This window comes from Camarhynchus parvulus, chromosome 17 (assembly GCF_901933205.1).
Source record: "Camarhynchus parvulus chromosome 17, STF_HiC, whole genome shotgun sequence".
NCBI lineage: Eukaryota > Metazoa > Chordata > Aves > Passeriformes > Thraupidae > Camarhynchus > Camarhynchus parvulus.
This window is the reverse complement of record NC_044587.1, coordinates 640,046-653,310: the sequence shown is the minus strand read 5'-3', so window position 1 is coordinate 653,310 and position 13,265 is coordinate 640,046. Positions and strand designations below refer to the sequence as shown.

General features: G+C 50.3%; 2 protein-coding genes across 4 annotated transcripts in view; both read left to right on the top strand.

Moving 5' to 3' along the window:
* Positions 1 to 13,265, top strand: part of PBX3 (PBX homeobox 3) — a 101,033-nt gene that overhangs the window by 20,627 nt on the left and 67,141 nt on the right. The gene's annotated exons all lie outside the window — the stretch shown is intronic.
* Positions 4,572 to 12,384, top strand: LOC115911034. Its single transcript, XM_030961699.1, has one exon. The coding sequence runs from the start codon at positions 5,302 to 5,304 to the stop codon at positions 6,316 to 6,318; it is 1,017 nt and encodes a 338-aa protein (XP_030817559.1). The 5' UTR covers positions 4,572 to 5,301; the 3' UTR covers positions 6,319 to 12,384.

The following is a 13,265-nucleotide window of genomic DNA, read 5'->3' as shown; positions in this document are numbered from 1 at the left end:
GAGGGGCAGGCAGCACGGAAAGGGTCAAACCCAGCTGCCTTTGGCTTTGCTGCAGACATATATATATATAGATATATAGAGACATATTTATTTCTCAGAGAATGAAGACACTAATATTCAACAAAGCTTCAGGAAGAAAGGGCTTCCAAGATGTTACAGATTTTGGAAATATTTGACAATGTTAGCAGCATCAACTACTGACACAAAACCCTCTCTCCAGAAAATCTTTCACAGTTGTGCCAAGAAAAGCAGCTTCGATGGAACATTTTCATAAACTATCATCAGTTATGCAGCAGCAGCTTCACAAATCAGAAATGATATCTTCAGGCACTGCTGTCAAGTGTTATTCAAATAATACCAGCCTCACATTTGAATAACAGCAGACATTTTGAATTAATTAATCAGATGAGATAGTCTAGGCCTTTTCTCATTAGTCTCTGGGTCAGGCATGGAAAGATATATGCGTTGGTGATGATATACTTGTCTTTAATCGTGATTTATGAAGATTTAGGATTGTGTGTGATTTGTCAAAGGTTCTGGGAAAAGGCTGGTGCATATTTCATTACCTAATCTGAGATTGATTTCGTGATGCTGAGAGATAGAACCCTATTGTTGGGGGGGCTGGGAAGCGCAGGTAGACGCAGCATCCCAGGGTTTTACTGGCTTATCTTTGTGGCTGTCAAACAATGCTGTAAACTTTTACTGCCAGCAGTTAACAATTCCTGCTTTAATTATAGGCAAATTCTTCATTCCATCCAAAGGGGAAGCTGTAGTAGTTATTTAGTTAAAAAGCATAACAGACCTTATAGCTATGACCCAATGTAAATCATGGACAAAGTTGGCGAATTTCATGGCTTGGTCATGGTGAAAATATAAAATTTCATGGTTTGTCACAGATTAATAGAAAAATCCTATTAAAACTGTGCAAATAACAGCACAACAAGTTAGGTGGAGCTCCCTACATGGCACCTTCCTGCTCACAGCATTTATTTTAGGTTAGAATTGCTGCGAACAACATGAGGCCCTTTGCAGGCTTTTCTCTGCTGCACTGTTTTCTATTCAGTTTAATTAGTAGTTGTTGTTTGGTTTGGACTGAATAATTATCATGTGATTGTTTTGAGGCATTATTTACATGAGAAAGCGTATGTGACTGCTGCTGCAGTGAAAGGGGCTTGGGAAATGAAATATTTGGATACAAATGGTGTATTTTTTAAAATCCTTGAGATGGCTATATCTGATAACTCATCAGTAATCAGAACTTTTGATATTGGAACAAGGTCTGAGCTGTGCTGGGTCCTCGACCGCTGCAGCCAAGCACTGCTCACATCTCTTGGACCAGCAGACCGTGGCCAAGCCTCGAGTTCCCTGCAGACTGCTAATCACCTACTTCTTCATCTTTAATCAGAAAGTTCATGTCTTTTACTGTTCTTGGTACAATTTTGCAGCCCATCTATCACGGCCACACGGCTCCGGTGATGCTCCCTGCCCGTGCAGCCCCATCTCCCGCAGCCATCAACCCTCCCGCTCAGCCTCTGCACTCACTGAGGCCAGGGCAGGGCTTTCATACCCAGGGTTCATACTGTTTTGTTTTTTGCTGTTTTGGTTGCCTCCAGAATTTTGATCAGTGATTCAGGAATTTGGATCTAGGCCAAGATACTCCAAACACACTGAGCTCTTCCACTCGATCTTCTAGAGGGAGCAGTTTGTGCTGAAGTGGCCAATTTCAGAAGAAAATGGCAGTTGTTCTACATTGGAATAAGGATAAAAAATAATCAAAGTCTCAGAATAAGGACTTTTAAGAATGACATCAGGATACTGATGACATCACTGATAGCAGTAACAGCTTTGTATCATAAATACCCCAGAATTGCACATATGAAGCTTATTTTAAAAATGAGTTTGTTTTTTTTTTAATGTGAGACTTTTCTTTCCAACCAGAAGGTTGAGAAACACGTTTTTAGGGGAAGGGTGCAATGGTTCAATAATCATACAAGTATGAAATTTCAGCCTTTATGGGAGACAGAATGATGAGCTGGCAAAAAGGAAAAGCACCACAACATGAGAAATCAGTTCATGATTCCTATTTAAGAAAAACACATCAATGAGTGTTGTTTATATCAAGTTTACAATTAACTGTTGTCAGGTCATCTCCATCAAGATCTTCATCTGCGCTCTGACTAACTACCAGGTTCAGGGAGTAATTAAAGAACAGCTAATCACAGAATCATTCAGGTTGGAAAAGCCCCGAGTCCAGCTGTTCACCAATCACTGCCAAGGCCACCACTAACCCATGTCCCCAGGTGCCACATACACATGGCTTTTAAATCCCTACATGATCAGGATTCCACCACTGCCCTGGGCAGTGCCTTGCCCTCTGTCAAGAATTTTTTCCCAATATCCAATCTAAACATCCTCTGGCTCAACTTGAAGCTCTTGACCTGTCGCTTGGGAGAAGAGGCTGACCCCCACCTGGCTCCAACCTCCTTCAGGCAGTTATGGAGAGCCAGGGGGTTGCCTCTGAGCCTCATCCTTTCTCACTGTGATTGCCCCCACATCCAGTAAGAGGTGGAAGTCCTCCTTAGCCCTGCTTTGTTTCTAATGTATTGATAGAAACACTTGGTGCCTCTCACGGCAGCAGCCAGGTGAAGTTCTAGTTGGACTTTGGCCCTTCTCATTTTCTTGAACCATAACCTCATGGCAGTAACTCTCCAATGACAGTGTCGTGGTAATTTGTCTCTTTTCCCCATCACAATAAGCATAAAATATAGAAAGAAGGGGAAAAAATGGTTTGGATTATTGATTAGTGTTTTGCTAATAAGAAATTAAATTTATTGACCACTGCCATTCTCTAGCTCTGCTTCCCCATGAGTTAGTTGGCAGCTGCAGGCGTGCTCAGCAGAGCTGAGGCTGGCCCAGGCTGGCAGCTGCTGCCTCGGGAGAAGGATGTTTAACCCTATTAGTCAGGTCATTTCGCTCTTTTTGTGGAGAGGTCAACAAAAAAGAATTCCTCTCTGAAGTTGACTTTCCCAGCTTTCCTTTTGAAAGTGAACGAATTGCACCAGCTTCTGAGCATGGTCCAGTGCCCACATGCTGTGTGTGAAGGTGGGAGCTGCTGCCAGGTGCTGAGCTGCCGTAGTGATAAATATGGTGTGGAGACTCTACCATGTTTTGGTTAATAGAATTTACATAGGCAGAACTGGGAGGGGAGACCTGGCCCATCAGCTCCTGGGGCAGCTCAGGGAGGGACTCAGTGCTCCAGGAGCTGGGAAGGGACATCCGTGCAGCTGAGTGTCCCCAGCCAGGAGCACTGGGAGGTGCCAGGTGACAGTGCCTCACCCCTCTCTTCTGCCCCAGCTGGCTGCAGCTCCAGCCCTGCCCCTATGCCAGGAGACACTCCTCAGCCAGCACAGCCTCTTCCTGGGGACAGCGAGCTGGGACACACATCCAGAGCGTGGTGCAGTGTGAGCCCAGGCAAGGAAGTTCCCTGGGTTTTCCAGCACTGCCAGTCAGAGCAAAGCATTTGATGTGTAGGAATCACTGAATACTGAGCCTGTGGGTTGTGTGGCCTTTGGGGAGATGATAGCTGGGTCCCCATGTGACTGCTGGCTCTGCTCACGGTGCTTTCCCACGCTGCAGAGTGCAGAGTGCAGAGTGCAGTGCAGTTGCAGTACAAACATACACTTCTGTATATTAAGCATGTACATTAATATATTATTATTACTTGGACTAATAACAAATAGTAGTCAGTCAGTGAGATAAAAAAGGACAGAGTTCAATAGTAATTCGCAGACAGCTTAGCAATTACCCAGACAGCTTGCAGTCAGAAAAGCTGCTCAAATCTAGGATTACGAACTACACCGATGGCAGCTCTGCTGGGTGGGGTTTCACAGGATGATGTTTGCACATAGCTGTGGGACTTGGTTCCAGCACTCCTCCTGAGGAACTTCTCCTTTACAAGCCAGAATCAACAACCGTAAAAAACCCTCTGAAAGCCAGGAGGCTGGTTTCCAGAGGCAGTCAAAATTATTAAGTATTGTTTCTTGTATCAGAAAGATGCCTGTGCTTGCAAGGATCTTAGAGATTTTCATCCTTAATGACATAAATCCCAGATTCATTTCTGTACAATAATCAGCATCAAACCATATGTGTGGCAGCACAAACTTTGTGGTTTTGTTTTTAAAATCAGTGTGTTTCCTTGCTTTATGGGTGAAGGTGGCTTCTCCCCTCATTACCTTGGCTGGTTTTATTGATTCCTGTAGTGTTTTCTGTACCCATCACCTGCCCTGTGCCAGCAGAAGGCCAAGGGAGCACTTAAGTCCCACTTAAGCCGGGAGGCATAATCTCAAAACTTCCTTAGGAGCAGGGTCAGCAGAGCGGGCATCACTGTTCAGCATGCTCTGTGTGCAGGGGGTCACGGGGGTGCAGCAGACCTGGGGCTTGGGGGGGCTCATCCCCTGCTCCTGCTCCACAGCACCAGCCCAGCGGAGGAGAGACTTCAGGTACAAACCTTGGGTTGGAAGCACTCAAATGTCAAAGGAGTGCTGTTGGATTTTTAGGGCAGTACATGATTTTTTAATGGGGTGCATTAAATTCTGCTCCTGCAGCGGGCGTTAAAGCCGCCTCATCACTTGGCACGGAGGGGAGCACTGGCTCAGGAGCAGGAAAGGCAGCTGCTAAGAGATTTCCATCTCAGCAGTCTCTTATGCCAGTAGGGTTGTGATTTGGGAATATAACAAGGCTTTGGGGACTCAAGTTAATAAATAACTGGTGTATTCCCTTTCCTTCTCTCTGTGCCTAGCCCCAGTGCCATCTCAACCCAAGCAATTATCGGTCCCTGGACTGATGGATTTGACATAAATTCATACATTCTTTAAGCACAAAGCCTTCACAACAAATTTTGCTTTTAAGAGACTGTTGAATGGAGAAAAGGTCACTTGGCTGGTTGAGTGTCTGCGCTCGCATGCTGGCAGTAAGTGCTGTGTTTGCAGTGCTGGATTTGATCCCGTGGTTGGAGGGAACCAGGTGCAGGGTTTGTATTTTGGTTCACGTTTTTTCTGCCAGGGAGGACAAAAGGGTAGCTTGGAATTATCTCCATGAATTCACACTTCCTTGCAGTCCTTTAAGCCTCTCTTCAGCTTCCATTGCAGTTCCTCTGTCCTCATCCCATTCCGTAGGTATGCAAGATGGAGTTTAGCGATGATGCCATAGCAACTATATCACAATACAGAAATTGTAATGGTTTAAATCTTCAAACTTGCATAACAAAGTTAATAGGAGCCTATCAGAAATGTACATGCCACTATGCATTTAGAAGTGGTTTTAATTTTAGCTTTGAATTTGCAAGCCAATAGGCTCTTCTCAGGAATTCCAGAGCTGCCCTCAGGGAGTGGGAACACAATTGTCCATGTGCTCTGCACCAGAAAACACATGGCTGGCAGGGGACAAAGCCTGCTGTGTCCCCGTGAGCCCACTCCCCTGAGCCTTGGTGTGCGGCTGGAAATGGCATCCCAAAACGTTTGTGTTTGTCTGGATGAATCCATCATCTTCCTCCTTCGCCATGAAGTAGTGCAGAGTCAGCAGAGGAAGAAGGGGCAGGAAGGGCTGTTCTGTGTCCTTGGGCTTGTCCCCCTCCACGAGGGAGAGTCTGATTCGCGCTGGGTGCTGCAGTTGGACAGATTCCTTTCCACAGAGCGGTGCTGGCCGTGGATTTGCTCTTTCCCAGCCCGCGACTCCACCTTGCCCACGGTTCTAGCTCCGGGTGAGGCAGCTCTGGAGCTGGTGAGCAGCGGGCGGGGCAGGCTGAGCTGGCAGGGTGGCAGGGTGCCGGTGCTGTGGCCCACAGCCCGTTCCAGCTGCGGCACCCAGCCCGTTCCAGCTGCGGCACCCAGGCCGTTCCAGCTGCGGCACCCAGCCCGTTCCAGCTGCGGCACCCAGGCCGTTCCAGCTGCGGCACCCAGGCCGTTCCAGCTGTGGCACCCGGCCCGTTCCAGCTGCGGCACCCGGCCCGTTCCAGCTGTGGCACCCGGCCCGTTCCAGCTGCGGCACCCAGCCCGTTCCAGCTGCGGCACCCAGGCCGTTCCAGCTGCGGCACCCAGGCCGTTCCAGCTGTGGCACCCGGCCCGTTCCAGCTGTGGCACCCAGGCCGTTCCAGCTGTGGCAACCAGGCCGTTCCAGCTGTGGCACCCGGCCCGTTCCAGCTGTGGCACCCAGGCCGTTCCAGCTGTGGCTGCGGTGGCGGAGCCCCGGCTCCCGGGGGACAGCGCAGCCATGGCCGGCGCTGCAGCCGCGCACTCTGCCCGGCGCCGCGGAGTCGATTAGCGCAGCACTGACATTTTGTTATCCTGAGAGACAGAAGCTGGAAGTGTTCTTGAGAGTGCAACCTCCAGCACCGGGCGGCTGACACCCTGGTGGCACCTCTGCCCTCCGCAGCTCCGCTCTGTGAGTCTGTGCTAGCACAGCGTCCTCGGGCAGATGTCCCTGCCCTTCCAGCCCCTGCCAGGTGCAGGAGCTGCACCGCTGCCATGCGAGGAGAGGGGATGGCCGGGCCACTGAGGGCTGCAGACCCCAGCCCGGGTTTGGGCTGCTGGGTGTCCGTGCATGGAAGGAGCGGCCGCGGCCGTGCCCTGGGGCTCTCCCTGCCCTGTGCACGTGGGGGTGACAGCCGTGGGCATTGCCTGCTATGGGCACAGTGTCCCTGTCCCTGCTGCGTGGGGACAGGTGGTGTCTTCACTGGTGCTGCTCTGGCACTGTCACAGGTTATGTCCTGCTTGCCAGCAGAAAAAGTGGATGTCTGGTTATTCTTGGAGAAGGCAACATGTAGGTTTTGTAGGATAATGCTAAAATACTTGCACTGTGTTAAAAAAATTAATACACTTGTATTGCTACTGGAATTGGAGCCTGATTAGGATTGTTCCACTACTGTAGTTTTAGCTTTTAATTACTTACTACATTACACAGTATCTACCAGTGCTAATAGAGTACAGAACTGTCATAGCTTTTGTTTTAAAGTACAGGACTGTGTGGTGCTTAATTGTGGAACAGTGTTGTTCAATTACATCTGAAAGTGTTTAATAAAGTATGGCACAGAAAGGCAGATCGGAGTGGCATGTGTTAATTGGTGTCCGCGCCATTGACTCCATTTGGTTACGGCGATCCCTGCGACATGAGGACCGAGTGGCAGGGTGCCCACATGGAGTCTCCAGCCCCAGCTCTCATCCCTACCACTGGCACATGCCTATGCTCTCCCACGTTTGCACAGATTTTCACACCAGGCACACACATGGTGTTGCTATGAGACATTGGTGGTTGTATCCCTGCCCTGCTCCAGGGCTGCTGCTCCCCATTCTTGGCTGTCAGAGTTCTGTGGCCATGGCACAGGGAGCTCTGGACATGACCCAGAGAGCTGGTCCCTTTCTTCAAGAACAGCTCAGGACCCCCGAGCAAGTCTCCTGCTGCCCACCATTGCTTTTATGCTTTTGTCCCCCACCCGAGGGGCTGGGGCACTGGTGGCTGAGCCGGCTCCCCCAGAGTGGGCTCTGCTGTCCAGAGCCAACTCCCAGATGCAAACAAAGTGGTACTAACAGTTATTTCCTGAGTGGTGGTATATTTTATATCAATGTTCTACTTTTCACCTGATTTCACTGAAATATTCTCTGAAAGTATTTCTTCTGGAATAAACATTTCAGCACATCAGGTTTGTTCCATAAGGGTTGATTGTCAAATTACAGCCTTTCTTCCTGCGAGTGCTGTGCTTTGGTATGGGATCAAATTGCATTAGGTATTTTTTCCTCCAGTAGAAACACAGAATAATAGTGATATCTTTGTTGTATCATATTTCTGAATGAAAAATAATCACAAACAGATTTTCATGCGGTGTTGCTGCAGAGCAGGAATGCTTTTCCTGCCAGCCAGCCTCTTGAGGTGGTGCTGGGCTGGCCCAGGGTGTTTGGCTGGTGTCCCCTGCACAATTCCGTGTCCCTCGACATGCTCACCACACACACTTGCTACATTTTCTTGCCTGTGGTCCTCGAAGCCACCTAGCATGCAGGTCATGTGCCCTTAATTTTCATTATGAATGGAGAGTAAAACGTGAAGGTTATTGCCTGGCAGTACAAATGCACTGGGTTTTTTTATTTAGAAGCTCTATTAGAAGTGTCAGGAGTCCCATAACAAAGCCAGGCAAATATCCGCAGAGACACCTTGTTGAGAAAGGCAACTTGGTTCTAAAAGGTTTGAATATGAATGTGGTTGTTTCTAATCAAGCAGTCCTTGAAAAGAATTCCCCACTAGTAGTTACCTCTTTCTTTTTTTTAACCTTTTTCCTTGTAATCTGTCTGTTTCTCTCCTCAGGAAATGCTCCTCCTGCCAGCCTGCAATGGGCGGGAGGGAGGCACAGCCAGGAGGGGAGAGTGGGGCCGGGGGAAACCCCACATCTAAATATCTCCACATGCACAAGTGTAGCTCAGGATTCAGGAGGGATATGGTCAGAAAACTGCTGTCTTTTTAAAGTGAGAAGCCTGGGAAAAGTGGGACAATTTGGGGTCTTTGGGGGCCACATCAGAGGGACCTGCTGGGTGACACAGATGTCTTGGACAAAACCGAATCCTTTGATTTAGGGCAGGAAAATGGATATATTTTGGACTTTGTCTATTCCTTGGACAAATGCATCCAGACATGTGGGACATGCAGGCTGGTGCTGATGTCTGCAGTGGATGGTCCCTTACCCTAAGCAGGCACCCCCCAGGTTTTCCTGGCACCAGCATGGTGTCCCATCCCCCTGGGAACCCTGCTGCCAAGTGGGAAACGTGCTCACGTTTGAGCCAAATGGCTGATGAAAAATTAAGTTCTAAATACTTTCCCTTTCTGGAGTCAGTGTATTTATTCCAGCCAAGCAGCGACCATTGTGCACAGCCTGGGACCAGGGGAGGACAGGGACACTCCTGGGAACTGCCCTGTCCCCTTGGCCACGTGTGGCAGTTCCTGCAATCCGCCCAAGCTCACGTTCCAGCGCCACACACGTCTCCATGTAGATAACATGACCAGTGCCACATGGCATGGGCAGGCCTGGGCCTTGGTGGGTGAGGGCAGGGCTTCCTCTGGACAGGGGGAAGTGTCCTGACACAACTGTCCCCTGTCCCTCCTGCTGGACTCCCGTGGGGCACAGGGCCAGGCTGCTGTCCCCTGACCGTGCTCCCAGGGCTCATCTTGGCTCCAATGCCTTCAGCACACTTACAAAGTCTCCCTTCTTTTTCTTTTTTTGTAAATTGTCAGTGTTTTTCCCTCTACGAACCTGTAGCATCTGGCAGCAGGAAAGTACAGTAGGACTCGCTGGCACTGTGGTGTAGAGCCTCGAAGAATTCCGTATTGTGACAACACATCAAAATAAATTGCTGTCAACAGACCAAAACACCAAGTGCTGTGATTCTGTCTGACGTGTGAAGACTCAGACAGGCTGTCTTGACAAGTTGTGGTGGAGCACCTGCAATTGGCAGAAGACAGTGATATAAATCTGATTTGCCTGATATGCAGCACCTAGATATCGTTAATGTTGGTGACAATAACTCTGCATAACATTCCCCAGACATAGATCTGATTTTTTGTCTATTACTTGTGTTGTTTTTTGTCACTCTCTGATCCGGGCTCTGCCTCTTTTCCCTGCTCAGGGTCTACCTAGGAATTGCTTGGAATAATACACTGTGTTAAGAAAGGTAATAACAAATTAAGGTTTAGTTCAGCCTCTTCTTGAGCAGGAAAAGGCAGAGCTTGGCCCAGCTGCTCAAGGCAAAAGATACACCGTGAAATTTTATTTTACACTAATCATTAAAACAATCACAGTGGAAGTTGTATTAATTCCCTCACTCACAGCCCAAACATTTAAAATAGCAGGTTCAATGCCAGGAGCTGCAGTAAATCTTTTCTGAAACGTCTGTGGTTTTAAACTCCTGGAAGAGGAGCAGGATCGTTGAATAGGCGGTTAATTTTTACCTTTCATTATCAATAAATGGTAATTCTTTACAGTAGCAGGATATATCACAGCTGGTTTATGAAGGTGTGAGATGTACCTTGGCTCTGGAGTTTAATTACTGGGAGTTAACGCTGTCGTGTCTGCATCAGCCCTTCCTCAGGCGCTGGTGGGATGGGTTTCATCTGGCACGGGCACACAGCAGCCCATGTGAACTGCAATTTTCCCCTTTCCCTGTGCATTTACAGTCCTGGGATTTGAGACATTTTCGCAGTCACCAAGGATCCTGTTTTGGCGGTACTCTGGGTTTGGGGCTGGAGCATCCCCGGAGCCGCAGTCCGGGCTGGGCCGCGTGTGCCGGGCAGGTCCTGGCACAGGGCCGGTCGGGGCTGGCGTGGGGACGTGCCAGGGCTCGGGGCAGCCAGCAGGGCTGCAGGCACACACGAGCAGAGGAGGACACTGACCTGGGGCACTCTGGAGGGCTGCAGAGCTCTGGTCTCAGGGCTTGTTTCTGCCAAACGTTCAGGAACTCCTCTGGCAGCAAACTTGGGCGATGTCACCGTCCGGGCCGAGGGGCTGCAAGAGCAGAAAAGAGGTTTTTGAAATTACCATTCATTCTTGTCTGTATTGTTATTTTATCCCTTAAAGGCTGCTAATGAGAAATAGAGCCTCATTATGATTTTAAGGATGAGAGAGGAAGGCTTTTAATTAATGATATGTAAATGGTCTTGAATTGATTATGTTAGAATATCAAGAGAGATGGGTAGAAGCTGTGGTGTAATATATTTTAATTAAGAATTAATTAAAAATGATGGCAATTTCATAAAGCCTCACAGAAAATAGTGGAATTTACTTTCTGTCAGGAGTAAATTAGCCAGTGATTAAATAAAGGGCCTGCATTAATAGTGGAGTTATTTTTAAACTGTGCTATGAAGAATTGTGTAATTTTCCCTAAATAAGTAAAATAAAAATGTAATGTTTGCAAACAAGTTTTAGAAATGACAGAAGAATGAAAACTTAGTTTTCTGCCCTCCTCTTGCTACGATCCTTTGGAGAGTGGCTTGCAGGGGCTGCTGGAGGGTATGATGTGTGGTTCTGTGATGGGCACAGCAGGAGGGACCTGCCTCAGGTACCCCCAGAGCTGCTGCTGCTCTGCCCAGCACCCCCAGCCCCAGGGTCCCCGCTGTGGAGGCTCCGCAGTGCTCACACACATCTCTGGGTGTGCTGCTGGGAGTGCTCTGTGCTGGAGCATGGCTTCAGCTGCCTCTGCTGCTCCTGTGCTTGGAACCATCCAGTGCCTCCATGGCCGTGGCTGTGCCCAGGCTTGGGCTCCCATTCCCTGGGGATGGGAGCTCCTGGGTGGGAGCAGACCCTGCAGGTCACTGGGGCAGTGCTGGCATCCTCAGCAGCCGTGAAGGACCCCAGGTGCCATGGCTGTCCCTTTGGGGTGAGCAGGGAAGTGTCCCCGAACCTTCCATCTTCAAACACCTCTGGAAATCTCAGCTGGGCTTTCCTGCCCCCAGCACCACCCCTGGCCAGGGGAACCACCCACCCCTGCCCTGTGCAGGTGGCACAGTGAGGCTGGCACAGTGGGGACAGCTGCTCTGCTCTCGGGGAGCCATGGGGGGACCCCTGCACCTCAGCCCTCTGTGGGCAGGTGCTGGGGCTGCCGCTCTGGCCGAGGGAAGGTCAGCCCCCGGGGTTTGCCAGGCGTGTGGCCCATCTCCAGGACACATCTCCTGGGCATGGGGAGCTGCTGCACACCTGGGAACACACCAGGCTGCTTGTGAAAACCCTGCAGGGGTTTCCGTGGGTCTGGGAAGGCCCCGGGCTGGGGCAGTGCTCCCGTGCTGGCGTGTTCCACGAGTTCCATGGCCTGGCACATGCCCTGCTGTAAATGGGCTTTATGCACTTGTTTAGGCTGCTGCTCACTAAAGAGCATTGCCATGGCAACTGCTCCGTCACATGCTGTACACTCATGCTGTTGCCCAGATAAAGAGCACATTTTAAAGCAGCATATTCTTAATGTCGATGTCCTAAAATGCAATTTTTGATGATTATTATTATTTTTCTGGGAGAATATTTGTGATAAGCGACCATGTCTCCTCAGTGTCTCTTAACTCCTTTTACTACTACTCTGCTGGCGGAGGACCGTGTGTCTGCTGTAATTTCTTTTTCATTTGTAGATTTCCACACAGACGTCATTAAATATTTGTTAGTTCAATCACAGTGTGGGGCCTGGTGGCAATGGGGTGTGGGTGGTTTTGTGGGGTTCAGCAGAGCGGGGCTCTGTGCTGCTCCCAGCATGGTGGTGGCCAGTGCCCGACACGGGAACCTGCAACTGTGCCTGTCCCAGCCTGCAGGAGAGAGGGGCCTGTGCAGGTGGCACGGCCACACAGCCCAGAGGGACATGTCCCACAGGAGAGCACACCCTGTGCAGGTGGCACGGCCACACAGCCCAGAGGGACATGTCCCACAGCGTCTGCCTGTGAAATATTTGTGTTAAGTCCTTCCTGACTGGCTGCCTGGCTGGCTGGAGCAGAGGAGAGCAGTTGCAGCAAGGCTGTGAGGTGCTGTTAAATGGAGTCAAACCCCCTTGGGCACCTTGTCTCCCTGTGCAGTGCCATCCCAATGTCCCCCCTGTGCAGTGCCACCCCAATGTCCCCCTGTGCAGTGCCATCCCAATGTCCCCCCTGTGCAGTGCCATCCCAATGTCCCTCCATGCAGTGCCATCCCAATGTCCCCCCTGTGCAGTGCCACCCCAATGTCCCCCTGTGCAGTGCCATCCCAATGTCCCCCCTGTGCAGTGCCATCCCAATGTCCCTCCATGCAGTGCCATCCCAATGTCCCCCCTGTGCAGTGCCACCCCAATGTCCCCCTGTGCAGTGCCACCCCAATGTCCCCGCTGTGCAGTGCCATCCCAATGTCCCTCCGTGCAGTGCCATCCCAATGTCCCCCTGTGCAGTGCCATCCCAGCTGTCCCCATGTGCAATGCCATCCCAATGTCCCCCCTGTGCAGTGCCATCCCAATGTCCCTCCGTGCAGTGCCATCCCAATGTCCCCCCTGCAGTGCCATCCCAATGTCCCTCCATGCAGTGCCATCCCAGCTGTCTCCCTGTGCAGTGCCACCCCAATGTCCCCCTGTGCAGTGCCACCCCAATGTCCCCCTGTGCAGTGCCATCCCAGCTGTCTCCCCTGTGCAGTGCCATCCCAATGTCCCCCTGTGCAGTGCCATCCCAGCTGTCTCCCTGTGCAGTGCCATCCCAATGTCCCCCCTGTGCAGTGCCACCCCAATGTCCCCCTG

Bases quoted from the DNA above. Each gene is read 5' to 3' on its own strand.
- LOC115911034 (XM_030961699.1), top strand. From the start codon at position 5,302: ATGCATTTAGAAGTGGTTTTAATTTTAGCTTTGAATTTGCAAGCCAAT.